At 39.4% G+C, this 27,356-nt stretch overlaps 1 protein-coding gene and 2 long non-coding RNA genes across 4 annotated transcripts in view; 1 reads left to right on the top strand and 2 right to left on the bottom strand.

Annotated features, from left to right (window-relative positions):
* The window catches only part of PLD5 (phospholipase D family member 5), a 165,391-nt gene extending 160,903 nt beyond the window's left edge, over positions 1-4,488 (top strand). Inside the window, exons 9-10 of the mRNA XM_039698051.1 lie at positions 2,780-2,894; positions 4,163-4,488. Coding sequence (XP_039553985.1) covers positions 2,780-2,894; positions 4,163-4,398 — 351 coding nt within the window. The 3' untranslated portion in view covers positions 4,399-4,488. The remainder of the gene's footprint in view (positions 1-2,779; positions 2,895-4,162) is intronic.
* Positions 1-27,123, bottom strand: part of LOC120497029 — a 28,760-nt gene extending 1,637 nt beyond the window's left edge. Inside the window, exon 1 of one of the 2 annotated variants that reach the window (XR_005626414.1) lies at positions 26,988-27,123. This is a non-coding gene — a long non-coding RNA (uncharacterized LOC120497029). Of the gene's footprint in view, positions 1-806; positions 837-26,987 lie in introns of those variants that run through there. The other variant, XR_005626415.1, reaches the window with a different exon arrangement.
* On the bottom strand, positions 20,895-24,483 carry LOC120497030. Its single transcript, XR_005626416.1, has 3 exons — positions 24,382-24,483; positions 22,410-22,527; positions 20,895-22,248 (listed from the first exon to the last, which is right to left on the bottom strand). It is a non-coding gene; the product is annotated as an uncharacterized LOC120497030 (long non-coding RNA).
* Positions 27,124-27,356: the final 233 nt, after the last annotated feature.

Genomic DNA, 27,356 nt, shown 5'->3' on the forward strand with positions numbered 1-27,356 from the left:
GTTTGAAAATTGACAAAAATTCTAAAAAGGAAGTACTATTTCTTATACACACAATAAGTGGTATTATGCATATCTAGAAATAGGGCTTTTTGTTATAATATATGTTGTTATTATAAGTTTCCTCAGTAAAAAAGCAGCATAAAGTGTGGTTTTAAGTAAAAAAACCCCATACATAGCTGACTCTGTTTAAGACACTTCAATTTTAAATAACTTCTAGCTTTTTCCATATTTATCATCAAAAATCTATTTATATATTCAAAATTTTTTTTTGCAAAGTGGTACCTAATACTTATATCCATTGCCATCTATTTACAGCAGATAAAATCTTTTGTACAGAATTTATCTTGTCAAGAACTAAATGGTAAAAGGAAAAAAAAACCTGCTCCTAAACATCTGTTCTAAATAGTTCAGGTAGAGTCTCTGCAGTTAGAAAATACAAAAAACAAAAACAACTTCAGGAAAAAAATGAGCTGCAGGGAGTTGTAAAGGTACAACACTAAGTCAGTTACCTCTGTGTGTGCATCAAGTTTCCCAGTCTGGGTGAACCACTGCCTTAAATAAACCTTGTTATGGGTAATAGCCCAAGGGTCAGAGTTTGCTGTTATCAATTTGATTTTGGCTGACAGCAGTGCCATAGGCTCCATCTCAATTCTCTTTTAATTTAAAAAGCATGTCAGGTGAGCAACTGCGTTTTAAAGATGCATTTCTTCTGTATTCATCCATTACAGCCAGGATCAAAGTGAAACAAAACTATGTGTGTTTATGGAGGGGAAAGAATAGGTTAAAAAAGTAAAAAACTAAATTACCTTTTGAACTATTGAAAACATTCCTTTTCCCTCTTGGTTCTGCTTTGGCTGTGAGAAAATAAACTAACCTCAGTACAAAAAATACTGTCTTGCAGACATGTATGGTGTGTGTTTATATACAAATACACTGAAATTTTAAGAGAAACCTGTTACAAATTCTGATTGAAATTGCACTTAAGGTTGCTAGGCTGCCGCAATACCTCCATATGGTCCTGACCAAAATGCCACACACACCTGCACCACAGGATCTCCTATCCCCATGTTGTCCTGTTCTTTTGGGGATCCTACAAAGCATACTCAGTAACTTCTTATTTTTCATTCAGCTTTTGAACAGCACATGACCTCCTATCCCCATGTTGTCCTGTTCTTCTGGGGATCCTACAAAGCATACTCAGTAACTTCTTATTTTTCATTCAGCTTTTGATCCTTGTGATATGCCTTGTCTTGATTGTTTTCCTTTATTTTTTTTCCTTATCCCTATGGAAAGACCAGTTTGGCTTGAAAGTTTGCAGTGAGTGCTAATGGCTGGCTGCAGCTGCAGGGTGCACTGGTTTGCTAGTGGCCATCCTGGAGAAGGAGATGCAGATGTAATTTCTCTGTTGGATGAGAATCTCCTCCTGGTTTCTCCTGACCAGGCTATTGCAAATTCTGGTATTGCCTAACTGCAAGTACAGAGTTAGGGCACTGCAACCCTGTTACACCTGGCGTGTGCAGCATCTCTGAGTCCCATTCACAGAAGCATTAATGATTACTGGTTTCAACTGAAACTGTTTTGAGAATGCAAACTCAATACAAGTACTCTGAAGAAAATGACCACTAGAAGAACTTGCACCTAGAAAGCTTTGTTTGAGAGCTAACTAAATGCTATAAGCTCACAGCCATAGGGCAAGGAGTAACCTGCATATCAAACTGCTGCTGAAGCAGGGAGCTCTGTCCTGTGCACAAGTGGTCATGAAATTAAAGCTTGAATCAGAAAGGGCAGACTCAAGGTGAAGAGCTCACCACTGTGCTTCTTGGGACCTTAATTTCTGTATTCCTTACATTTTGTGTACTTGACCCTGTAAATGTATCCTGTGTGTGCGAATGCCTGCTCTAACTCTGAAAGGAGCAGCAGGAAGGGGCCAGCTCTGCTGGGTGCAGTGCTGAACAGAGGAAGGTGTGTGCTTTGAAAGGGCCTGCAGAAGTTATGACCTAGAACAAAATTGTCTCTAGACAACTGGAAAACACAAAGGAGTGGCAAGAAGCATCTATCTACAGCCAAGTTATTCTTGAGCATCCATGTGAATCTATTTTTGAGTTATGTAGGTGTATTCTTGCTCACTTTTGTCTGTTACTGATCAGACGAAGAGTGCATATAGCTCTAAATTTATAAACAGATAAACAACCAAATAAATAAATAAATCTTGCTCATACTTCACTCTCCAGGGTAAAGCATTTTCCTCTTGTTGCCTGGAAAATTTGATCTCTTTATACCAAATTCAATCCTGAGAAGCTTCTAAATTTCTGAAATCATAAGTTTCCTATTGGAAACTATGCAATGTGTGATTGCAGAGGTATTAATTCAGCTGTTGTTGTGTCACTGATCCCAATCCTGAAGCAGACTTCAAACCCCAGCATCCCTTGAAAAATGAGGAAATTAGTTTAAAAAAGTTCCTGGCTCTTACATGGAGAACAGATTTATTTTTTTTTTTCATTTTACAGCCTTTACTACCTGGCACTGTATTGCTTTTAGCATGCAGTAGCCATATACTTTATATAGTTCAGAATGCCAAGGCAGGAGTATCATAAACTATGAGAATTTAATTAGAAATGCAATGTGCAGCATTTTATTAAAAGTAATACTTGGTAGTAAAAACTCAAGCTGTTCTCTAGTACCAACTAATTTTCAATAAAGATTAGAGAACAGACTGTATTTTTTCACTCTCTTGTAGAGCAATTCTCATTAACCTGTGTTTCTTTCTATTTCATGGCAGAAATTCTTTGACCTTGAGGAAGAGAGTGCCTGCTTTCTTAAAGAACAGAAGAACACTTCCCTTCCCAAACTGAATCGTAACAAATACATGGTGACTGATGGAGCTGCGTATATTGGTAAGTAACCACACCTCAAGAAATTCTAGTTTGTATCCAAAAGCGTGAAATAACAACCTTTTGTAGAGGAGCAATCTGCAGCTGATATGTTCTTTAAGTGAAGATAATAGTTCATTTATTTGGGTCCCTGGATGATGACTGAACTTTCTGATCTAAAACCTGTTCTTCCCCTCTGAATCAGTTTCTCAAGACCAGCATTCTGCTTTCAGTATCCTAAAACAGACTGAAAGCACAAATACAACACAATTTATGAAGCAGGTATAATTATTAGCATATTCTCTGGTTCTGCAATCCAATGAAGATGGAGTGTTCTCCTTTCCCCATGTTATTACTAGAGCTATGGTCAATTCTGGCAAATACTGTACAGATGCTCTTCATCCTCATCATCCAAAGCCTTACTCCATTTATTATAATGGCTTTTCAGACACCCTCCAAGTACATACCTAACTGGTATTTTGGATTAAAAGTGTATTAAATGTGTATTTAACTAAAATTTCTGTGTGGCGCCTCATAAAAGTTTGGGATTTTTTACTTTTACTTGAAAGCATAGGAAAAATTGTCCCTTGTGACGAGGTTTCAATTTACCATCCTTGATAACTTTAGAATTCTTAACATTTCCTGCTGAAGTAACAGCCTTGTTTGTCCAAGGCTGTGTTTTAAGTGTATAATTTAAAATACAGTTATAGTGAAATAAAGAAAAAAAGTAGCTGAAGCACTTGATTTACCTGCTTTCCATTAGTCCAATTAACCTTTTTGCCCTGATATCCCCAGGATTCAAAGTGCTTACTTGTTACCTTTGATTTCCACAAAGATTGTAATAACGGGCATAAACCAGTAAAGTCTCTTTCCTCAAATAGTATCTATCAACAGGTAAGTTGTAAAATATCTACTGGTTTGGAACTTTGAATTGTTTATACAGAAAAAAAAAATCATTTTTAGCATTGAAAAGGCCAGTGAGGAAAGTAAATGGAGTAATAATGTAATAGATGTAAAAAGAAGAGCAAATTAGTTTTGAATACATAGAAGAACCTCTTTTCACTTCTGAAGGCTTAGAGCTGTTAAAACTTCCAGAAACAATCTTCACTACGCATGGTATGTATTGGAGCTTTTTTTCCTGCTGCTATTAAAAAAAACCCCTAACTTATTTACATCTCTACATTGGGAAAATGGTAGTATTTCGTTCTGGATTGCCTTGAAGGAGATTGGTTTTTATTTGGTTATTTTTTTACTGCTAGAAACTCACTGTCTATTCCTGCCTTTGCTTGCAGGTAATTTTGATTGGGTAGGAAATGCTTTTACGCAGAATGCTGGAGCTGGCCTTGTTATCAACCAAGCAGACGCGGGGAACAGCACAAGCATCATTAAGCAACTCAAGGCTGTTTTTGAAAGGGACTGGTATTCACATTATGCCAAAAGTTTACAACCAACAAAAATCCCAAACTGCTTTAACCACAAACTCAATAAAGGAACTTCAAATAAGACTTCCATGAGCAATGTGAATTAGAAAGACTATTTTACTGTTTAGTATGGCAATGAAGAATTATGTTGGGGTGTAGCCTTCTTTCATATTTACAGACAAAAGACTTAAAGAAAAAGCAAAAAAAAAAAGAAGTTTGGTTTGGGGGGGTGTTTTTAGGAAAAAGCACACTTATATTAAATCTGTCTAACCTATATTCTCTATATGGATTATTTAAGACTTTCAAATTTGTTACTTCTGACACTGAATGTCATTTCCACTTCCATGTAAATTTTAATGTTCCACATTTAAATTTATCAGCAATTTATGAGCATGTGTCAATGTTTCTGTTTTAGGACTTTCCCCAATTGCCAACCTGGTTAGAGCAAACCATGAGGCAAAATGAAGATTTGAGCTATGAAATGGCATTCTAAGATCAGTTATTATTGACATACAGATAAATGGTAGGTTTACTGTAATAGAAAATGTAAAGGAGTTAGCAAAGTTTCACCCATAAAATAATTCCTTTTGAATAACTACTCTGTCATAAAAATACTTACTGCTTTTGAGCGTTTACTTTGAGTATCACTATTCCATGTCTTCTAACTAGCCTTAAAATACATTGGAGTTACAGGACTGGTAATTCTTTCATCTCCTAACAGTATGAGAAATTTTTGAGGGGTTGGGGTTGGCCTCATCAAGTTTGTCATATTCCCTAAAGCCTCTCAGATTTTTTGTCAAAGTACTGTGGATTCCTTTCAACAGAATAGTTATTTCTAATTACATGCATTTCATCTAACAGTGAAAATCTCTGGGTTAATAGCTAAAACCTAGAAATGGTTTTTTTATGTTTTTGTAATCTGAAGAAAATTTCTTCCCCAAGTTTAATATTTGTCACGTGTGAGTCAGCAGATATGTGATGACTCATTATTGAGCCAATGCACATCTCAAAATTAAATACTGCTTTTTAGAAAGGCCAAGGGTTATGCAAAATCATGCAATAATTGTTGTTAAATAATCATACAGTAATGTTGTTGATTTTTACACCTGAAGAATTTGATTTCCTAGCTTCTACTTTAAAAAGAAATAAAAATTGCGAAGTGACATTTTTTGTTAAAATATCATCCATATAATTAAATACATCTGCATGAACAGAAAGTGATGCCTTCATTTAGACCACAGTTTTAGTTGGTGTCAAAAGTGTGCCTCTACAATCACAACTAAGTTGCACCAAGAAGCAACTGGTCTATAAAAGTGTGAATTTGCTCTTTAAAGAAATGCACAGAAATGTTTGATGACAGATTTTTCTCCAGTCAGAGCTGTAATAGCAGAGTTTCATAACAAAAATGTTTCACTACTATGCCTCTGCTTCCATTGAAGAAACACAGCCATGAAAGCAAACTGCATTCTGTGTTTTGTTAAATATTCACAGAACTTTTTCCAAAATGATGACTTTTCTTCTCATCTCCTGAAGGCACACTTCAGAAGCAGAGGGCAAAAAGAGAAAGAAACCCAACCACATTCCAATGTATTAATCTTACAAAGAAGTTAAAATGCATCTTGACTTTCAAAACATATCTTACACTTATAAGGTGAAAAAATTCAAATTTATTTCCACAGTGACCACAGCTTAGGAAATTCTAATAAATTAACATATGCACAACTTCAGATTGTCTGCTAGAGATACCCCACAAGACTAATTATGACCCCAAAAGGCACACTTTTGACAAAGATTTTTTGTTTATTTTGCAATTGCAAAGATTTACATCATCTCACTGAAAATGATAAATCAAAAAAGATTGTCAGATTTTACAGAAAATATTTTGCACAACTCCAATAGTCAATAACATTTTCTGATATTCAGATAAACACATGGCATGTATTAGTCTCACACACACATAGAACAGCATATAATCTATTATACTGATAAGAAACAAGTTTTTTAAAAGAAAAAGGTTTCCTGTGTTGCTATGAGGAAAGATCTTTGTGAGTAGAAATTTCTGGATTTTCTTCCTTCTGTATTTAATTTAGAGTATGTATAGCATGTATGGGAGAGAGATTCTAAGAACTTAACTTACTTGTTGGGGATTTTTTGTTTTGTTTAAGAAATGAGTATTAGTCCAGATTAATTACTGATGAAAATTTCAGCTGAGTTGTACCATCAATAACTTTAGTCTTGTGAGTCAAAAACCCACAAAATGAACAAACAAAAAGCCCACCACATTTTTAAAAGCTGGTTGAGATAGTTGTACAGTTTCGAGGTCCCTATGGATAGGTGACCTTAAAGTTTGAGATAAACTTAATACCATGACCTTACATAAAACACAAAATAATTCATGCAAACAAAAAAACCCCACTGCCTGTTATATGTAGCACCTAATGGCAATAATACACAGTAATCAATCAGTGTAGGGGTTTTTTCCCCCTCTAGCATTATGGATACTACATAATTTTAAATGACATCTTGTATAACAAATGGAGGATCTGGGTGGAACACAAATTTGTCAGACGATAAATCTAAGTTGGGTTTACAAAGCAGGGTTTATTGATGAAATCAAACTGACCATTGACTGATTTAGTATAACAAATGAATGGTAAAATAACTTTACTGGACAGATCCTAGGAAAATGCAGATCATGAATACTAACAAGGTCTGCTGGTTTGCAAACATTTTATTATTGGCTAGATAAACAGATTCTTGGTGCTTCAATGACCCCCCTGAAAGAGCAGATACATAAAAGTACTTTTTAAAAGTGGTAGTATATTTTTGTTTTATGAATGGAAGAATTTAGGTGGTTTTGAACAACTTTCAACTCAAAATACTGGCCAGCCATCCTATAAATGGAATGGCAGACTCAAATTCCATTTGGTATAAAGTATGGATCAATACTGTAATAACTGTTTAGAATGGCGTCAGCTCCAAAGTAGTACATAAGACCTTGACCTATTACATTAGCCAAAAGACAAAGTGCATCCCTGAACTTCAGCAAATAGGAAATTTAAAATACCAGATTATTTTTTGAAAACGTATAAGGGGATTATTGCCAATTCTTTGGCCTGGGCCAGCGCTATTACTGTTTAACTAGATTTGCTAAAACATCCTCAGTTTTGGCTTCAGATCCTTCTACCACTGTAATAAATGGGAAGCAAATCCATTACAGTGATTTCACACTAATTTAGCTGGGATCAGAATCTAAACCAGTTTCCTCTTGCTTCCAATCTCCTGAGTAGCACCACTGCACAGGCTATTTCCTAATGTAACAGGGATTTGCATTCAGGGGTTTCTTACAGACCTCACAGGCATAACCCAAAAGATGCACTTTCTCTAGGCCCTTCTAACTGGCATTGGTAACTCTGTCATATTAAAGGCAATTTCCTAAACAGAACGGTTTTATTCTTAAAGAATATAGACTGTAATTGTTGTTTGCTGCAAACATTTACTAGTGCCTTATTCATACAAGTTTTTGTTTAACTGTTCCTCACATGAAGTCCTGCTAAAGATCCTGTACCTTGTAATGAGGCATAGAGCAAACTTCCTAAGTAAGAAGACATTGTGATGTTTACAGTTTAGTACCTAAAACTAGTCACAAAAAGACAAAAAGTGGCTGCAAGATGTTGGTCCAAACCACAAGCACGTCTAAACTGGAGCATTTTTATCCAATCCCTGTTCAAGAACTAAATTTCACAATTTACTCCTGGCTTCTTTATCCAGTTATCTACAACACAGTTGAATTAGTCTGTCCTGCCAAGGTATAAAATCTGAATTCCCCCAACATCTGGCTGCTATCAAAACCATAATCACAGAAATTTCTGTAAGCACAGGTTGAAGCCCAAATGTCACACAGTGGCTACTTTCCAGATCTTGCATGTTAAGTCTCAAGTTGTTGTGGGCCAGCTACTTTTTCTGCCTGAAGCATGAACTAGTATCCACAGCTACTCTCACCTCTTGTTTGAAGACCAGAAAGGCATGGATTGTATGGTACAGCACAATGGCTATAGCTGTACCCTAAGAGGAAAATATTTAGGCTTTACCCAATGTAGGGCCAGGTATTCCTCCCAGAAAATCCAGGCTGTGCTGGTGGTTCAGAAGAGAGCTTGAGAAACACGTAGAAATGCTTCCAAATGCTATTTTTAACACCTACCCATTATTTGCTATACTACCAGCTGCCTAAATTCTACTACTTTGTTGAGATTTGCACACATAAAAGCTGAACAAATAAGTTCTGTTATCTGCCAGTTAACCCTAATCTAAGAAAAAATACAGAAAATTTATAGGGGTTTTTTGTGAATTTAGCATGTAATTACTGGAAAGAGTGATTAGAGTGCACTCTCATCAAGATGGTAAAGACATCAGCTGGCTCTTCCAGTTCTTCAGTCTGAAGTTCTAAATATCCCTGTCTCAGATGGTTATACACTTGACTCCTGAGAATGGCCTCATGGAGTACACTAAGTTATCTTCAAACCTTTCTGGTCTTCAAAATTAACTCATCATTGTAATACAAATATACTGACTAAATGTTTAGTATGTTTCCTGATGGTAATTTCTGGTGCTGTGTTTTTCTTCCACTCTTACCCTTTCTCTCTCTGCAGCTATAATATATTCATGGTTTTTCAGTCATCATTATTCCAATGCAATCTGTATAAAGAAACCAGAATGAATCCTTGGTGTGTTTAAAATTCACAATGATGCCTCCCGAGTTAAAGGTACCACTTCTGACACTGCTCCACTTCTAACACTGCAAGGTATAGCAGCTCAACTGATACTGTAGGAGATTGCTTTTCTTAGCTGTAGTTTTTCACTTTAATTACTGCTGGATGTTATTTATTAATTTCTCAGTATTGAATCAGGTTGCTCTTGGATCATCACTTTGCACAAATGCCTTAGAAGCTTGCCAAACTAGCATGTAAAAGAGACCTCATTCAAAATAGTTTAGACAAGAAAAGAAAAACTCATGTGCTTTACACTCTGAAGGGTGCTGAAGTCAATGGATAAACTCTGGTCCTATAATAAAGTGGAGCTTTCTATTGTACCTCCGGTTTAGATTAATCCTGCATGGGCTTCCAGGAAAGTCTGTGAGAATTGTTTGTTTGAATTACCTTGGGATCAGGAATTTACAGAGAATCTGAAAATAATCCAGCTGTATTGAGTGGTTCAACACAGCAACAGAACTGGGTTCTCATGAAAACACATTTATATTCCATATGCATACAATTCAAACTGCATTAACATGCTAATGTCAGGTTTTTCCCTACAGTTCAAAAACATGTAGGACAAAAATCAAGCTACAGCAACCTATTTCTGAAAACGTTATTAAAAACAGATTTTAAGAGCTTAATTCAACTCTGGCTGCAAATTATTCTGCTATACTAATGTAGTCAACTCTATTTTGTTCACAACAAATTCTACGCTGAGATTTTACAGGAAGACTCAGTAACTTTTTAACCCTATAAAATAAGCATGATCATTCTCCCTTTAAGAACTGAAAGAAGGTTGATGGCCAATTCAGGCTACAGAACATAACAAAATATAATAAAATGGCTGGCAACTGCAGTATTCCAGAGGATAATTTTGTGTTATTTTGTGTTGCATGGCCACAACCATGAACAATATGAATTACATGTATCACAGTGGTGTTGCGTGAACACATGGTGGACATTGAATACCATACAGTAAAATCCATCCCTCTTGTAACAGCATAAAATGTAGAAAGATAGAGAGGAAGGGGCAAAAAGAGCCAGAGGCAAACTAACTTGGATCAGCTTGAGTTAATGGACTGGATGCTGACACAAAAGCTCTGGATTGCATTTTTATTTTGTTCCTTTCTCTGCAAAATCCTGTGTTTCTTATGCATCCTCCTTGCTTATCTTGATACGAGTGAAATCCCATAATTGTTTTCAGAATGAGGAAAGAACCTTTAACAACCACAAACTTATGCTGAATGGAAAGAAATCAGCACAAATAAAAGTCCATTGATTTCTCTTTAGCAGGTACCAAGTAGTAAAGCACTATTTGAAATGGGATTCCTCCTTGGACATTAGAAATTTCTAGTACAATATAAGCAAAAAATTGACAACATAAAAGGCACCTGCAAATTTCACATCGCACGCAGCATTTGCTTGTGGTTTGCTTGTTCTCTCAATGTACAAGTACAGTCATCAGACAGATACCATTCTGAACTATGGATAAACTGGTGAAAACTAAGCACAAGTATCAGGCGATCCAACTTGACACACTCAAATGAGGAAAAAGAATCCTCCCAGAAGAGCTAACTGTATAAAGTTTGTAAGTCGCTTAGAAGCTAGAATTGTTTTCAAATGTAACTTTGAGGGACTTAATGTGGGTTTTAATGGGGAAGGAATCTTTATGTTAAAGATTAAAGGCATGCACTGTTATATGTAGTGTCTAAGCAAAACAGCATATAAAATGTAAAATGAGAAGCTCTTCAAATGGAAGTATGTAGACTAACTTTTTATGGACTGACCTGCTAACAAGTATTTTCTAGTAGATTTCAGTCTAGTAGATCTCAATGTTAAATTACTTCACAATAATCTCTTAAATTACTCTGCAAGTATTCCTTGTTTGTATTTCTTCAAGTTACACTGTACCTGTATTCAGTATTTTACTTGAAACTTGACAAAAAAGCAGGATGCTTCTGGAAGTGATAGCTGTTTCTTTCTAAAGTTCAGAGGACTTCCTCTCTTCTAACTTGTCTCTTATTGTCTCTTACTTCTTCAGCAAGCCAGTCCAGACATTTGTCATGGCCTGAGTAGCAAAGAAAATGAAATGTTTTTAGACACCTGCTGTTTATGAAAACTGCTGGCTGTTCAACATGTTCTTGCCCTTTGAGAGATCCCTCACCTAATGAGATACTAGAAGTGTAATAAAGGGGGCCAAGCATTTAATTCCAGGTGCCTCACATAATTCTTGACCTCGAAAGACACATATGCAGAATCTGGGATAAGAGATGGAAGGTGTGGGTGGGGGAGAATGCTTGGCTGGCTTTAAATTAGGTAGATGGTCTTCTGATGATATAAATACCTCTTCTGGTGAGCTTGCTTTATTCTAGAATAAACCATTCTTTACCACACAGCCAGATTTGCAATGACTGAAATGTGTGGCTAACTTTAGCATGAAAAGGTGAAAGGTCAAATGCCCCTCATCTTTATGAATTGAACTAATTTCTTCACTATGTGAGAGGTAGAAGAAGCAGGTAACATTTGCTCTTCTGAGGGAACAGGCCAGGTTGCTACTAGAAATAGAGCTGATAAGGTTTCTAAAACAAGCAAAGATCTTACACATCTGACTTCTATTAATTCTCACAAGATGGTGCTTCTCTGTGGGAACTTGGGGCTCACAGCTTTTGTACCAATTTCTTTGTGGCAAACTGTCAGACTTCTCAGGAGAGCTCCTTTTCCTCCTTCTCACTATGCTCAAGACAGTTGTGACATCTACTTTTAACAATCTCCACATTCTTCAAAGACATTTCTAAACTAGGCTATAAGAATTTTCCCTGTGAAAAGGAAAAATGAAGGGCAGGTTCAGTGAGGAATCCAAAGAACCTAGTACAAATATTAAAATACATAAGAATCAGGATCAAAACCACAAGGCATTCTCATTTTTGCCAGCAAATGAGACTTGGGAGGGTAAATGAAAGGCAAATGCAGTACGTCAGATTAATAGGACTGGAATTTATAAACCAAAACTCTTACTTCTATGGACAGTCCCCACATCTGAACTGCTGCTCTCAGTATGCAGAAATGCAGTGAAGAATCAGAGAACTGCTTTGATGTGCTGTATAAATGTTTCAGCATTCAAAGTCTTATGTCCATTTCTCAGTGTATACAGCTTAGAAGGTAGGCTAAAAAATGGGATTCTGTGTATATTTATACAGATCTTACTGCCAAATAATCATTGAAAACCAGTCACTTCTCACAGCAGTTGTGTCTTCAGATGTCACCACAGAGATCTTACGGAACACGTCTGGAGAAAGAAAAGCAACATCTGTGGCAGCAAGTAAGCCAACCAAAAAAAGCTGCAAGCCCATTTCCAAGTGCTAGTTGATACAATAAAAGCATTCAAGTACCCCCATCCAGATCAGATTCCAAATGTCCTTGTATCAGATTCCAAATGCAGACTTGAGGCTCCTCACACACATTCACTCAGAGACATATCCTCAAAGGAAAAATTAGTATCTTTGCTAGAAGAGCTTGGAACATCTCTAGCACAATTACTTGTTCCACTGCTGTCCTACTCTTAAATAAGGCTGACAGGAAATAGTACAGTTTTCTGGAAAGGGCCACATATCCTTTACTAGAAAATGCAAATATGCACACAAAGAGACTCAGAATAATGAGCTACCAAAGTGGACTCCTGGCTGCACACAGAGGGACATCAGTGTCACCATTTCTGATAGCATACACCAAAGCCATCTACTCACCTTGTCATTCCAACACTGCATGTGGGCCAAAGCTCACTTTAAAAAAAAAAAAAAAAAAAAAGGCAGTGTTTCTCTCTGAATGAAACATTCCAGAGAGGATTATACCGTTTTTTTTCTTTTTTCTTTTTATTTTAATAGAGAGAACAGCAATCACTGCCCCACTTTTCTTCCCTTTCCACACTCCACTTTGCAAATTAGCAAATGTTTCCACCATCTCTGCCTCATCTGTATTTTTCCTTTCCAAGCTATTTCCTGAATGCTGTTTCTGAATCCCTTGCTGCTCTTTGTACATGAGGATGAATTCCTGCAACTTGCATTGTTGGTGCTGTAACATCCTACACGGTTACTTCCACTAGCTTTACCTGAAGTGCTCAGAAGAAGGAAGTGCCTGCACACACTGTTTAAAGATACACAAATTACTATGTACAAAGACGAGGGGAAGTCAGGGCAAAAGCAGAATGCAGGCACTACTGGAAAAATACCTGGACAGGGAAAGGGTCTAAAGTCATACTCTTCAGTCCAATTCCGCCTTGGCACACTCAAAACCTGTATCAGGATCTAGAGCTCGATTTTGCAAACCTTGCACAACTAACACAAGCCTTGCCTCCAGGTATTCTGTTTGCTGTTGGCCTGGAGTCACACTCCAGGTTAACCTGCCAAGCTAGGCAATAGCATAAGCGAGTCAAAACCACAGACAGCTTCAAGCCACATGACCTCACCTTTATCCTCCAGATGGCATTTGGCCACGGAGGGGGTCTAACCTGGGTACTTGTCATCTGGTGACAGTTAAGTTGATCCAAGCTCACCATCATATATAGCACCACCACATTCAAAAGAGCAAATGAAGAAAGATATCTCTCTGCAAATGTATTTTAAATCTCCGAGTGTGACTTTAGCACTGCATTGTATTTTCCAACACAATCTAAAAGTATCAGGAGTCCTGTGTAGAGTTTGCAGAGCAAAAAGGATGTGTACTATATGTTTCCTACTATACCTCTTCTGATGGAATAAATATCAAATAGAAAAATCAGTCTAAACTTATTTTGAAAACTGCATGGCCAGCTTATGCAGTAGCTAGATATGTGGCAAGGTTACAGCATTACTCTCTAAGGAGAATACAATTAATATGCGTATATATTTTGTTCAATTCAAGCACTGTGTAGTCTCCAAGTTCTGCTATGAGAAGTATGGATCACTTCTCGTTATCCTTCCTATTCCAAACCACAGTATTTATCACAGATGTGTACAATGCAGCGGCATAGCTTAGGCCTGTTATATAGGTCAGTATCTGCAATGCACATGAGAACATAGTTTGCCACTGCAAAGGAGAGTGGCTGCAAAATCTATTTTGGATAATCCAATTTATATTTGAGGAAATCAATGTGTGGTCATTTCTAGAACTGTGAATATAAGGCAACTGCTGCATGCTTGTATATTTGATAAGTTTTATTATACTATATCCTTATATGAATGCCTATGCAGTGTAAATGCTTTAATATAAGATATTTAATGGTTTTTTTACACATTATTTTATAAACAATGTTACGTTTTACTGCATGTTTATTCATCTTTTTGTGTTGGTACAATGTGCAAGCTGCAAGACACATGATTTTAATAACTTGCACAGCAGCTATTCAAATCCATTATAAAAACATGTTCTTATGTAAAGACTTAATTTGGCAAGAAATGTGCTTCCTTTAGACAATGGGCTTGGTTCACAGCAATACCTGCGTACTTAATGTTTATTTAGTAAAAAAAAAAAAAAATACAACATTATCCCTGAATCCATAAATGGGACCATTGAGTCTGCTGCGAACCACTGTGTTGGTGTGCTTTTGTATCTTTGAAAATGTAAATCTGCATTTACTAGGAAAACAGATGACCTGTCCTGATTGCAAGGTGTAATTGAAAAAATCCAATCCTGAGCAGCCACTGTCTTTGGTGCTGCAGGATGACAATGTATCAATCTTTTTTTTTCCTTTAAACAATACTTAAAGTTCATACTCATGACCTTAATTTAGATAGTTCATGTTACTTGATTGTGAACTGGGCCCACTGTTTACAGTATTACTATTCATAACCAAAGTTCAATGCAATTAACAAAATTGATCAAATTCATTTGCTTGGAAGAAAAAAGAGAAGAGGCTGCTTTTGCTGATGTTTTGGAGAGCTGGCTTGGTACAGAGTGTTGCTTCTGTACCAATGCATTTTAATGTAAGGAAATCACTGGCTGAAAGACTGATGGCTAAGACAGCATTGTCAGTGGTAATATACTGCTGGAAACTAAGTTACCAATGACATAACATAAATCAAGGTAGTAATTAATTAATTTAAAGATATGTAAATACTGATTTTAATGCTGCAGCATCATAGAGATCATTTTTCACTGCTTTGATATCCAAGGATTCCTAGTACTACACAAACGTATTTTATCTGCTCCATTTTTTAGGTTCGGTACTTTCATTCAAAGCAAAGTAACTCCCATTTCTTTGTACTGCACTGAAATAAAGAATCTTGTTTCAGTACATAATGCTTTTCTTATTCTCTCTGGTCTGTTTGTTTCTATGAGCACAAAATCCGACATATTAGCCCCTTCTGTCCAGCTCCCAGTCCTCTGTACAGCCCACCCCAAAGGCAGACCAGGTAACACGGACAGACCACCTGGTGCCTCCATGCAGGGCTCTGCAGAGCCTGAGCAGCGCTGGCATTGCTGCCAGACCACTGGGACTTCTGCAACAGAATCATCTTTCCAAGTAGATTTGCATTAAAGTTCTGGTTGGAATCTGGGAAAGCAGGCCCTACCCTGGATTTCTCATTTCTCAGGAGACACACGGAGTCATTGTGATTTTCTGTTGCCAGGACTGCTGTCACATTCTGTTAAGACTACAGGAGTCCTAACCAAATGAACATAAATTCCCCTCTGATTTGCATCTGAAAAGCTGCTACCAGGTTTAGAATTTACCAAATTCTAAATAATTCGCTCTATGGAGACTCATGTTCCAAGTAGTTTGGAAATGAGAACACTCAGCAGCAAACAACACTCAAACAAAAAGGTGGAGACTGATAGGGGATGGGAGGAAGCTGGATTTCCCAAGATAAACACCGGCCTCAGTAGCATGTGCTTTTTTAAGAGCTGTTTTATGTTGCAACAGGAAGGCAGATTTTGACCGCACAGGTCCCAGTGGGGTGAGCAAGAGCTGCTGCCCTGTGACCCACAGAGTTTCAAATACAGCACCTGAACAGATTTCAGGTGCAGCAGGAGTGGTGAGGGCAGAACAAGGAGAAGGAATCAATTCCCAGAAGAGAAGCTTTACCTTAATTCCCAAACTACTTGTGTCCCCACTTGTTGGGGTTTTTTGACAATATCAGAGCACCTCACATTTTGTCTGCTTTTTGCACGACAGTTATTCTACTTGATTATTATTTTAGCACCCATTTTCATTAAAAATGAAGTATATGCTTAACAAAAATATGCATTTAGGAACTCAATATTTTTTTCCACAGATGCAGCTTCACAACAATCATATGAAGCAGGAAACAAAATATTAGTCCTGTTTACAGACAATTAGCAACTATAATTGCTTACTGTGCACTGTATCACTACAATTAGCCTGCAAAATACACAAAATTTACATTCAGCTGCTGACATCTATTTTCATGTTAAATTTCCTTTCCAAATATACATTTTCTCTGGAAATATGATTTGAAATGTTCAAATACATTCCATAAGAAGACAAAAAAATTTGAATCCCAGTAGCTGAAAAGAAATCAGCTGCAACGTCACAGCTACAGTGCAGGCCACTGCCACTGGACTGATTCACAGAGAAGGAAGGGATTTTATCCTACTCCCTGCCTTTGACCACAACAGGATTTGTGCTCCTGTGGAATGAGATGATCATGGTGAAATGATCAGGGTGGATCCCCTCTCCATTCAGAATCACGTGCACTAGAAAGGCCACCTTTCAAGTAAAGCAGACAATCCTTCTTTACAATACTATAATGTTTTTCATAGGATACATCCTTTTCAGACTTGATATCCACCTCCAAGTTAGCACATACATTTTATCAATTAAAGTAGGGCACTGATCCTGAAGATGTTGACATCTCCAAGAATTTCACAGTTTCCTACAAAAAAAGAAGCTCTCCCCACCCCTGATTCTTTTTTGAGTACCAATACTCATTTCTCATGGAGTGCCACAGGTATTCAAGCAATGCTGCATGGAAAGCACCCAGCAAGTGGCAGCACCTGTACCCAGTAGGAACAACACCAAATCAGCTGTGCTATGCTCTTGGACTTTGCTAAACCCTTTGGTGCCAAGTGACAAAAAGTAGAAAAGCCATTTTCTTTCACATATGGGTTTCTTAGCAGTAGCCATTTCTTAGCCATGGTTTAACCCCAGCCAGGAGCCAGGCCCCACCCAGCCCCTCACTCACTCCCCCACCAGCGGGGCCAGGGAGAGAATGGGAAGGGTAAAAGCTGGAGAACTCGTGGATTGAGATAAAGAGAGTTTAATAGGGAAAGCAAAAGTCACACACACAGGCAAAGCAAGACAGGGAATTAATTCACCAGTTCCCCTGGGCAGGCTGGTGTTCAGTCATCCCCAGGAGAGCAGGGCCCCATCACAGGTGCCAGTGACAAATTCCTTCACTGCAAATGTTCCCCTGCTTTCCTCCTCCTTCCCCCCATTTTACATCCTGAGCAGGATCTCATATGGGCTGGAATATCCTTTTAGTCAGCTGGGGTCACCAGTCCCAGCTGTGTCCCCTCCCAACATCCCATGCACACCCAAATTCCTTGCCAGCCATGGCAGCACAGAAAGCAGAAAAGGCCTCAGCTCTGTGTAAGCCCTACTCAACAACAACAAAATCATCTCTATGTTGTCAGCCCTCTGTTCAGCACAAATCCAAAACACAGCTCCTGGGAAGAAAATTAACCCTACCCTGGCCACAACCAGCACAAGCATGCTCTCTAAAGTAGCTGAAGTGCATAACACACTAGTAGCATGCTGAGACAGACTGTCCCAGGTTAAATAACTCCTGAACATCCTATACTTGTTGTCCCAACACAAAACTCCAGCCCACTTAGAGAATTCTGCTAAATGTAACCCAGGTTTTGGAAATGTATTATAAACAGAAGAAAAATATTCAGAACAGGTGTTTGGCTCACTGCAAGAAATCTTCCAAATCACTTCATTCCTGTTGTCCCACAACCAATGGTGGAAAAATGCCATCAAAATGATGCACAGGAAGTCTGAAATCAGAGGGCAGAGAAATCACTGAACAGCAATAACCCACTTTTCAGGCTCCCATGTCTCAATTTTTATCTCTGAACCAAGTCCTGTTTTGAGACAGAGAAGGGATGTCTTTCTTCAAGCCTTGCACAGCCTTCTGCAGCCTGCAGTTTTAAACTCATTCATGATGCTAGAGAACACAAAGATGAAAGCACAAATCATGGCTCGGTACCAAAGAGTCATGTCCCAGTCCCTACTCTGTATCCTTTTTATGGATATAGCCACTAATGAACCAATATGGCAGTAAGCCCTTAGGTAGATTTTACTGGTGGTGTAACATAATATTCCCAAAGACTGTGTTCAGCCTGCCAACAGCATGCCAACACATCCCCAAGCTCCCAGAAAGGTCATGTCTTCTATAGCAGAACCAGCTCAGTAAGCTCTGTTTTGAAGGCTTATTTAAAACCAAAGGATTAGCACAATAATTTTTGTTCATATTGATACAGAATTTAGAGAGTTGAAAATACTGAGAACCACTGGGATGGCCCTTTCAAAATGGGCCCTGGTTGTATTAGAATCACAGCAAACAGATACTTTACAGATAACCAAAGCAGCAAAGTCTACATCCAGTGGTTTTCAGTCCAGAAATACTCTCCTGAACCCCTTCAATTAAAAAAAAAAAAAAAATATTCTCATCTAAGCAGAGGAAAGAGACATGAGCCAGGCTGTGGCATCAGCTTAAAAAAAAAAAATTTAAAAAAAATTTTAAAAAGGCAATATAGGCCTTTTTCATATAGGCAATGAAAATAGCGTCCCAAGATGTGGCTACCATCCTGGAAAGCTTGGTCCCCAGCTCTAAGTATCAAACTCTCAGCAGAATAATCTTTCAAGAATACCATGTTTTCAATCACCTGACTTGGAGAAAAAAGTTGTTCTAACTCGATACAGTGGATTCACCCATGTCATGGGACACCCAAAATAGACAGAGTGCTGCAGCCTGACCTCCTTAGGTCTGTACATCAGTGCTTGCAAGGAAATGGTGCAGAAGAGTCAAAGTCTGTACCTCATCACTGATCCATACCTAAGTATACAGTAAAAGTCAGTTTTCACACTGAAGGGTGAAACTCATCTCAAGGCCTCACTTTTTTTGCTGTTAAAATGCCTTGTCAGAATTAATGCCTGCACAATGGTTATGGTGTATGTATGATGGAGGGAGCTACCTGACATGGAACCTTCTTTCTGGTGACTCGATGAAAGTCACTCAAAGTCTGTATTGTCAGGAATTCACATTGCTGCCTTTGGCACACAGTGGCCAGACACATCACAATAATAATAAGTGCCAGGACTAGAAGTTCAAACAAATTGGAACTTGTTCCACTGCCACTTCTATAAGGAGGAAACAGAAAAGTTTATTCATATATCCTATAAGCCTGCTTATTTGCAATTCCACTGAGTTTTGTTAGCCTGTTTTGCATTTCATTAGGTTAATAACATGGGAGAGGGGTTTACTATCATTATGGCTTCTGGAATGTCTACAGGAATTGAATATAAATTATATTAACAGCAAAGAAATTAATGAGAGAATCAGGAGCTGCAATCTGGAAGTGAGAAGCATTAATTTAAGCTACTACCCAAGTGATGCCTCTTGGTCTTCTGCCCGCCTGATTCTCTGCACCTGCTGTACACAAAAGTCTCCTTTAGAATAAAGCAGATTCTGTAACAAAACCAGGACTTTGAAGAAGAAAGTGCACAGATTCATCCTGACATAAGTCAGCATTCCCACAGGACCCGTACAAGTTTACAAGCAATGAAGGAAATTCTCTGCTAGGACCAGAGAGGTTTCACTTGCCAGAGTCAGGTATCACGGTTCAGTTTTGGATGGGTGCTCAAGAGTCCCCAGCTATGGTGGCACAGGGCCCCAGGGGATCTGACTGCAGCCTGGCCAGTGGCCATTAGACCAGTTTGTGGTGATGGATGCTCAGAGCCCCATCAGACACATTGCTCTACAGGCAGAGGCCAGAAAATGCAGTCAGTAATGGCCTCTTCCAGAGGCAGAACCTCATACTCCTGCAGCAAAGGTGTCTGGTAGCAATTTGAAACAATTTATGTACTCCACATAAGCTTAATATCCCTCTCTTTATCTCCATTTGTGATATTTTCCTCAAAACTGCATGCAGGCTTCCTGACTCCACAGGCAATGTGCCCATAATTAGGCCTGTCTGATTTCATAGCTAGAAATTTGGGGCAAAAGAAACCATTTTAACATTTTAGCCTTACTCTGAGGTCAAGCCAAAGATCTTTGGAGTGCCTGTTGATCAAACTCAAGTCCCAGTTGCCCAATGACCTAAACACTGTGCACAGTAACTGCAAGCCCCAGTGAGACTGTGTATCATCCTGCTGGATTAGGAATTCTTTGCTCTTAAGAGTAACACTTGAGAGATTACCAAAGATTGGTTCTTTCATAGCTCAAAGAAACAGCAGCTTGCATGAGGAATTTGTATGTTGGTCTGCCATCACTAGAGTACTCAGTGACAAAAGTCTGAATAAATTCACTGCACATCCTTTAATTTATCTGGGTTATGGTAGGTCATAAAAAGCATGAGATTAAATCCCAGTCAAAAAAATTACTACACCTTAGAGTACCAGTCATTAAAGGTGTGAGTGTAATTAGACAGAGGGAAACAGAGAGCAGGGTTTTACTGCTCATTTAGTCTCTGTCAAGAATACTTCGAGAAACTGTTTCTTCATTGAAATAACAAAAAGAAATGTTTGCACACTGTGAAAAGGGAATTATAAAATGGTATTATAAAATCGTAGAAAAATAAACAACTTTTGTTGTAGCAGCAGTATGTGTAAAGAATTTCTAAGATGTCATGGCTGATAGTGACAGCTTTCTCTGGCACGCTGAAGTATTCAGGTACTTCCAGATGGCACAAAGATATTCTTAGGCATTTTTATTTGCCCTGGAACTAGATAAAGTGTTTTATCTCATTTCAATCTCTCCTCAACTTGCCACAGCAGGGGATACCACTTTTCTGCCAGGTGTCCTAGACTTGTACACAGGTAGTAAAACTCTTTTCCTTAAATTTGCTGGTGTTCCCAGATGAGCAAGCCTACAGGTAACCAAAATTACTTTGTACTTACAGCATCATGGATGATGAGCAGGTGATGAGCAGATAAAGTGCAAAGCCAATAAATCTATGAAGTATAAATGACCTAATATACCATGAAGTTCTTAACAGGTCTTTTTCTTGCCTCCGTGGCAGAGAACCACCTCACTTCTCACCAGAGCTTCAATTCAAATCCTACAAGATCTGCTAAGATACTTTCAGTTTCCAAACACACATTGTCCTGCTCCAATGCTTTCTCTCCCTGTAACAACAATGGAAAATTATGGGGAATTGATAAAAAAACCCTGCCAATTTGAGAAGGATTTCCTTCCCTGTCACAAGCTGGCAACATGTATTTTAATATTGCTTTGCTTTACACAAGGTCCAATCTTAAGCAAAGAAAAACATCTATTTGTCAGCACTTCATGGTGCTTTTCAGCTCACAACCCAGCACACCTCCACTGGCCTGCCTTAGGGGCTAGGGCCAGCATCAAAATGAACAGTTAGTAAGTGCTGTTCCTCAACATTTTAAAACTCTTAGCTCCTGAGACAAAGAGAAGTACCAATAAAGACACAAAGGTGTGCTCTGACTCAAGATGTTTTCTGATCACAATTGCCACATAAGGGCACCAGACAGAATGTGCCTACAAATGAGAAAGGTCTGGAAGTCAGTTCATGTAGCATCATTCTCCTGAGCCTTTGTATGTCTCCTTGAAAGGGTGTTACTATTTCATTTGACTACAAACCCATTTAAAAACCAAATAAATCTTTAGAAGAGGGACCACACACAAAAGTCACAGCCCATGCTGGCATCCCACCAGCGTGGGTGCTGAAAGGGGGGCAGGTGAGTCCAGCAGCTTCTCAGGTATTTCCTGTCAAAAAATGCAGGTATAGTAGTTCGACAGAAGAAGAAGTAGTTCTCAAGCCAAATGAAAAACTAGGCAGGTGCCACCCTTCTGCCAAGCTGAAAAATGGCCCTCACAGCAGAAGCGTTGCGTGGAAAATGAATGATTCTCCCAGCACAGTTATTTGCTGTGCAGAAGAGCAGCCCGTGCAGTCCACTGGCCTGGGTACACATCACTGTGACAAAGAAATCCATGCTGTGGGAAAGCTTGGTATCTGAAATGTAAAGAAAGGAGAAACCTACATAAAGGTGATCTTCCAAATGGCAGCAGTGCTTTCTGCTTGATGTCACCAGGGCCACGGTCACATTGCTCCCGTGCTCCTTCCGTGCCCAGGGGGGAACAGAGAGCAAGGCACGGTCACTTTGCCTTTCATACCTGGGTCTCTCGCAGTCTGGAGCTGCTGCCAGTCCTCTTGGAGAGGGACAGAATACTGTCATTTTTTGTGGAATAGGTTCCTTTGTTTCTGGCGAAGATATATTCATATTTCATTTCTCTGGGAATGAACAAAGACAGTTTCTCTGCAGGGTTTTAATTTTAGATCTTTTTAGTCCCCAGACTTGCTCAGGCTATTGCTCTGGGCAACAAACTAGTCTATTGAAAAGCGTACAATGAAAATCTGGCATTGGTGAGGTCTGTTACAACAAGCAGGAGGCTCTGGAGAAATTTAACAAACATGAACAAAGCACAGGAAAAACACTGAAGGGAAAAAATCCTTTGCTGGCCAAGCTGACACCATATGTCATTTGCCCTTAAAAACCTGTGGCCTGTGCAGACCTGAAGCCACAGGGGATAACATCACAGTAAGTCTAGAAGGCAATTCAATAGGTTATCTAGGGCATTCTTCTCCTTGGTAGGATTTAAAGTCCCTTTAAATCGCATGTGCCAGGTCAGCACTCACTACCCCTTCCTTTACCACAGCAGTGACCAAACAAGTCCCTGTTTATTCACACCCCTCAGTCTTGATTGAGACAATCTGAAAGATTGAAGAGAAACTGGAGTGAATTTGTTTCATTAAGTAATTGCAGAAAGTTCAAACCGAGTTTGCAAACCCCTTTAATGATGCTAATCACCTTCTTATTTCTGTCTGTGTTTACTTGTTTTGCTTAGCATTTAAATGCACAGAGTGCCTTGCCCCTAGGTGAAGTTCAAGCCTGCACAGAGCATGCCTTAAACCAAAGAATGAGGCTGCAAAAATGATGAATCCTCACACATTGCTACTAACTAGGTGCAACCTTGCTGTGCATTCACTGCAGCTCTCTGGGGACAGTTAGAGGATAAGGGGCTCAGTGCCAGCTTTACTCTATGCAAGAAACTTCATGAAGCTAGATGCCCTTTCTGCTATCCAAAGAAGGAAGCCCAGAAGTCCTGAATGTTTTCCTTTCATGTATATGTTTTGTGCTGCCTTGAAAATAGCTAAGAGTTAGGGTATTTGCAGAACTAACTTCAGGTTGTGCCATTTTTAAATTTCAGAGCAAGATCACTCCAACTGACTGAGCTGACTCATATTTCATCCTCCTCAAGCATCTGAAATGGCTTTTCTATCTGGAATGTATGCATGTCCTACAAGGGGCAAAACAAAGGCTCCTACCATTATGCAATTTTGGGTTGGAGTTAACACATTAAAAAGAAGAAAGCTGTCCATGAGATATAAGAGTTTTCCCTTGGCAGTAGATCTTTTCACTTAACCTTTTCTGCCTTTGTGCAGTGCTTCTGTTCACACAGATGCAGGGAGACCCACAGATGGTCACAGTGCTGCTGTGATACAGACCATAGCCAGCAGAAAAATTAGCTCTCAGAGAGTGTTCACTGCAAACCTGTGCTGTGTTTTGTGTAACTCTCTGCAAATGACCCTTAATAGTCATGGAAATTAGTTCCATTTGGCATGAATCACAGAAGCTGCCAAGTGAGGGCCTCTAAAATGGGCCTGTTAGGAAAGAGAAATGCTGAGCTCTTGTACTCTTTTTTTAGCATTCATGCAGTGGGACAGCTGCTGTTTAACAGTTAACTGGAGGAAATAAATGCCAAAAGTCGTAGATACTGCAGGTAAGGAAGGCTACCTGCCCTGTATCTGAGCAATTTCCATATCAGACCAGAACCACAATCAAAGGTTGGTATTTTTTGTAAACTATCTCTTAGTGACAACTATCAGGTATGGCCATTACTACAAAGCTAGGAAATGCATCACATTAAAATCCTCAAAAGTTGTCACTGAGAATTCCCAGCCAGGCACAGTAGTACTAAGGAAGCATGTTGTGTGCCATTTCAGATCTAATATAATCACCATGGCTGGAACCTCTGGAGTGAGAGCCCTTAAAGCATATGTGACATGCAGCTCATAATCCCTTACCACGCATCCCAAGGCCACAGGAAGCTTCTGCTGCAGGTGGACAAACACTGCACCTTGCTGCTTTCACTGCAAGTAGCTCTGAGTGCCACTGGGGATTGCCTCCCTCACCTCCCTGGAAAATAATGAACAGAGAGCTGATTTATCAGATATCAGCTCACAAACCCTGCTACAGCTGAGAGGCAGGAGCTGTGATTTAAATCCTTGTGGGCAAGGGCAAGAACAAGAGCCAGATCTCAGCTGCTTATGCCCTGAACATCAGGGTCCTGGATGCTCCACGGGGAGCCATGTGCACATGGTGTGATCTGAGCATCCTTTCTAGATCAAACCTCTGAGGAGGAAGAGCACCTAGTTTGAGATGTTTGTAGGTGTGCAGTAATGACTAAGCTACTCCTCTCTAACAGACTCAGGCAGCTGAGGCAACAGGTTGCCTAAAACCTTGCCTCCTCAGTAAAAAAAAAATAAATTGAAAAATACAGCATCTGCACTCAGGGGAATTTCTTCCAAGTGTGTTGTCATCAAACAAAATATATATGAAGAAACCTCTCATGGGAACAGCTTGGAAAAGTTCCCAATTCCTCATCTATCCTCAGGTTACATGGCAGTTTTGTGTTAGGATAGGATTTGAACTCAGAGGAGTCTGGCACTAGCATCTTACACTTCTAATCATATAAGTGACCTCAACCCAACCAGCAAATGTGTATCACAAACCAATACGCTTCTGGGATCATACCTTTGGGAATTGTGGTGAGTAGGAAATCCTACCTGCTAGTCAGAACATCAATTTCATAGACAGGTCTATCCTATCACTGTCTATCCACTGCAGGAATGACAAATGCACTATTTAATGCGCCCTGGACTTACACATGACACAGCAGTGAACCCAGAAAGTCTCAATTGCTCTTTAATGATACCACATCTTTGGTTTTCATCCCAGAGGGAAAAGCTTACAGCAGCAATAGCCAGTCTGAATGTAGCACAGGATGTATATACACTGTCATACTCCATGGCAATGTGTGAGGCAGTAAGGAATGAAAAATCTCCAAAACCTGCTTCTATTAAACCATATGTAGTAGCTAACTGCAAATGTAATCTCATTCAGTCTGTGCTGACATGGCTGTGGGGCTGCAGGTGTTTTCTAGCTCTGCTGGACTTGCATCCCAAGTTCATTTGCACTGCCTCCTCTGCCAGAGCGAGGCCCAGAAGATGGCATTGTGTTACAAGGAAACATTACCCTGGTGCCAGTCGCCTTCCCCTCTGCTCCACAAGTTCAGAGGGGAAATCTCTTGGCTTGGGCATATCCCTGGCTGCTTCTTGCTCCCATTGTTTTGCCAAGACTAGCATTGAGTTATGACATTTCAGCTGAATGTAAATACAGAGGAACAAATTCAGAAAAAGAGATAAGAAAGTTTTATGTGACTTTCATCTTCATTCTTTTAGCTCTGTTTCCAAATTGCTCATGTCCTTGCATTCTTTGAGGCCAGAATAATCTTCATGTCAGCCCCAGCACAGTATACAACAGGCTGATAATAACTGTTGTCTCTCTTGATATTCTGTAGTGTCTTTTCTAAGAGCCAGACACTAAGCAAGAGTAAAATCTATTCTGAAATACCTCTGAGTTCAGATGCCATTGAGACATAAAGGTTTGATCACAGAAGCAGCCCCTCAGAACTGGTGCAACTGCTAGCACTGGTACTCAGTTCATCCTCATCTGCCCTTGCCTCCATTTCACCAATTCCCTGCTGATCCAACTCTTCTTTGTCTTCAGGACTTCTGCTTGGCTGGCTTTCTTCCTAACACTAGAAACCATCTCATGCAGATGGAGCAAAATGCTGCTGTGATTCAAGCTGCAGAGGTTACATCAGCTCAGTCCATGCTCCTGCCTGCTGCTGAGCCACACTGAACTGGTGTGCCCAAGCACAAGCAGCTGGACTTACCATGATGAAAACCTGGTGGTAACTCCTGTGACCCAGCAGTTGTGCAGCACCACACAAAGACACAAGGGTCTGCCATGTGAGATATAATTCCCTCATCTTTATTACACAGCTAGTACCATGAAGGATCGAGCTCCCTAAGGACTGTAAAATCAGTGAGTAGAATGCATCAGCAAAGGATAGGACTAAACAGAATAATTTAAAAAGGAAGATATTTCAGTGTAATCAATCTGCTCAACTGTGAAGATACATGGAAGCAATGAGATCAGGTTAGTTCTGATCACTAGGTAGTTTCCTCAGCATCCACTTTGCCTAGTACCCTGCTAGGTTGCTGTAAGGCCCCCCAAAAATTTGCCCAATAAGGCTCTCAAAAAGGCTTACATTTATTTATGTACTCTGAGTTAGATGCACAGGAGAAATACTGGCACCATCTTCTCAAGAGGTCAAAACAGCAAAAAACTTTACTGGCAACTTCAGAAAATCAGAGAACTTCAGCAAAAGGTTTAGAGAAGCATTCAATCAACATAAAACATTTCACAAAATATTAACGTAGTCCATTTAACTTAGTGAACTACAAGCCTGTCTGATTTTAAATTACTGAAAACTCTAAGAAGAAGGAATTAGAAGAAGAAAGAGAAAGATAGAAACACTATAGAAAAGAACAAATATAGTTACCTCTCCTAGTTCCAGCAGTGTTCAGCTCAGAGAAGTTCTGAGAGGAGGAAAAGCCAAAACTGGTGCTTGCCTCACGCCTCAGTTTCAGTGCCCTTTGGCTTTCCTGGGCTGTTCCCCCAGGTGGGACTTGCTGTCACCTGGCCATTCTGGGGCTAGGTGGGAGCTCCAGAGGCAGGTGAGGAGCATTGCCCGAGTGTGCCAGGGATTGGCAGCCACCAGAGCAAAGCCCCACCTGCCCCTTCCCTCACACCCACCCACCTGAGATGTTTTGAGCCAGCAATCTCCTCCAGCTGCATGCCCTGCTGAATTAATGCCTCAAGTTCAGATGCTTATCTGATACATATTAAAACAAATAATTGTAAAATGCTA

The sequence above is a fragment of the Passer montanus genome, unplaced genomic scaffold (genome assembly GCF_014805655.1).
Source record: "Passer montanus isolate IOZ18808 unplaced genomic scaffold, ASM1480565v1 scaffold12, whole genome shotgun sequence".
NCBI classification, from domain to species: domain Eukaryota; kingdom Metazoa; phylum Chordata; class Aves; order Passeriformes; family Passeridae; genus Passer; species Passer montanus.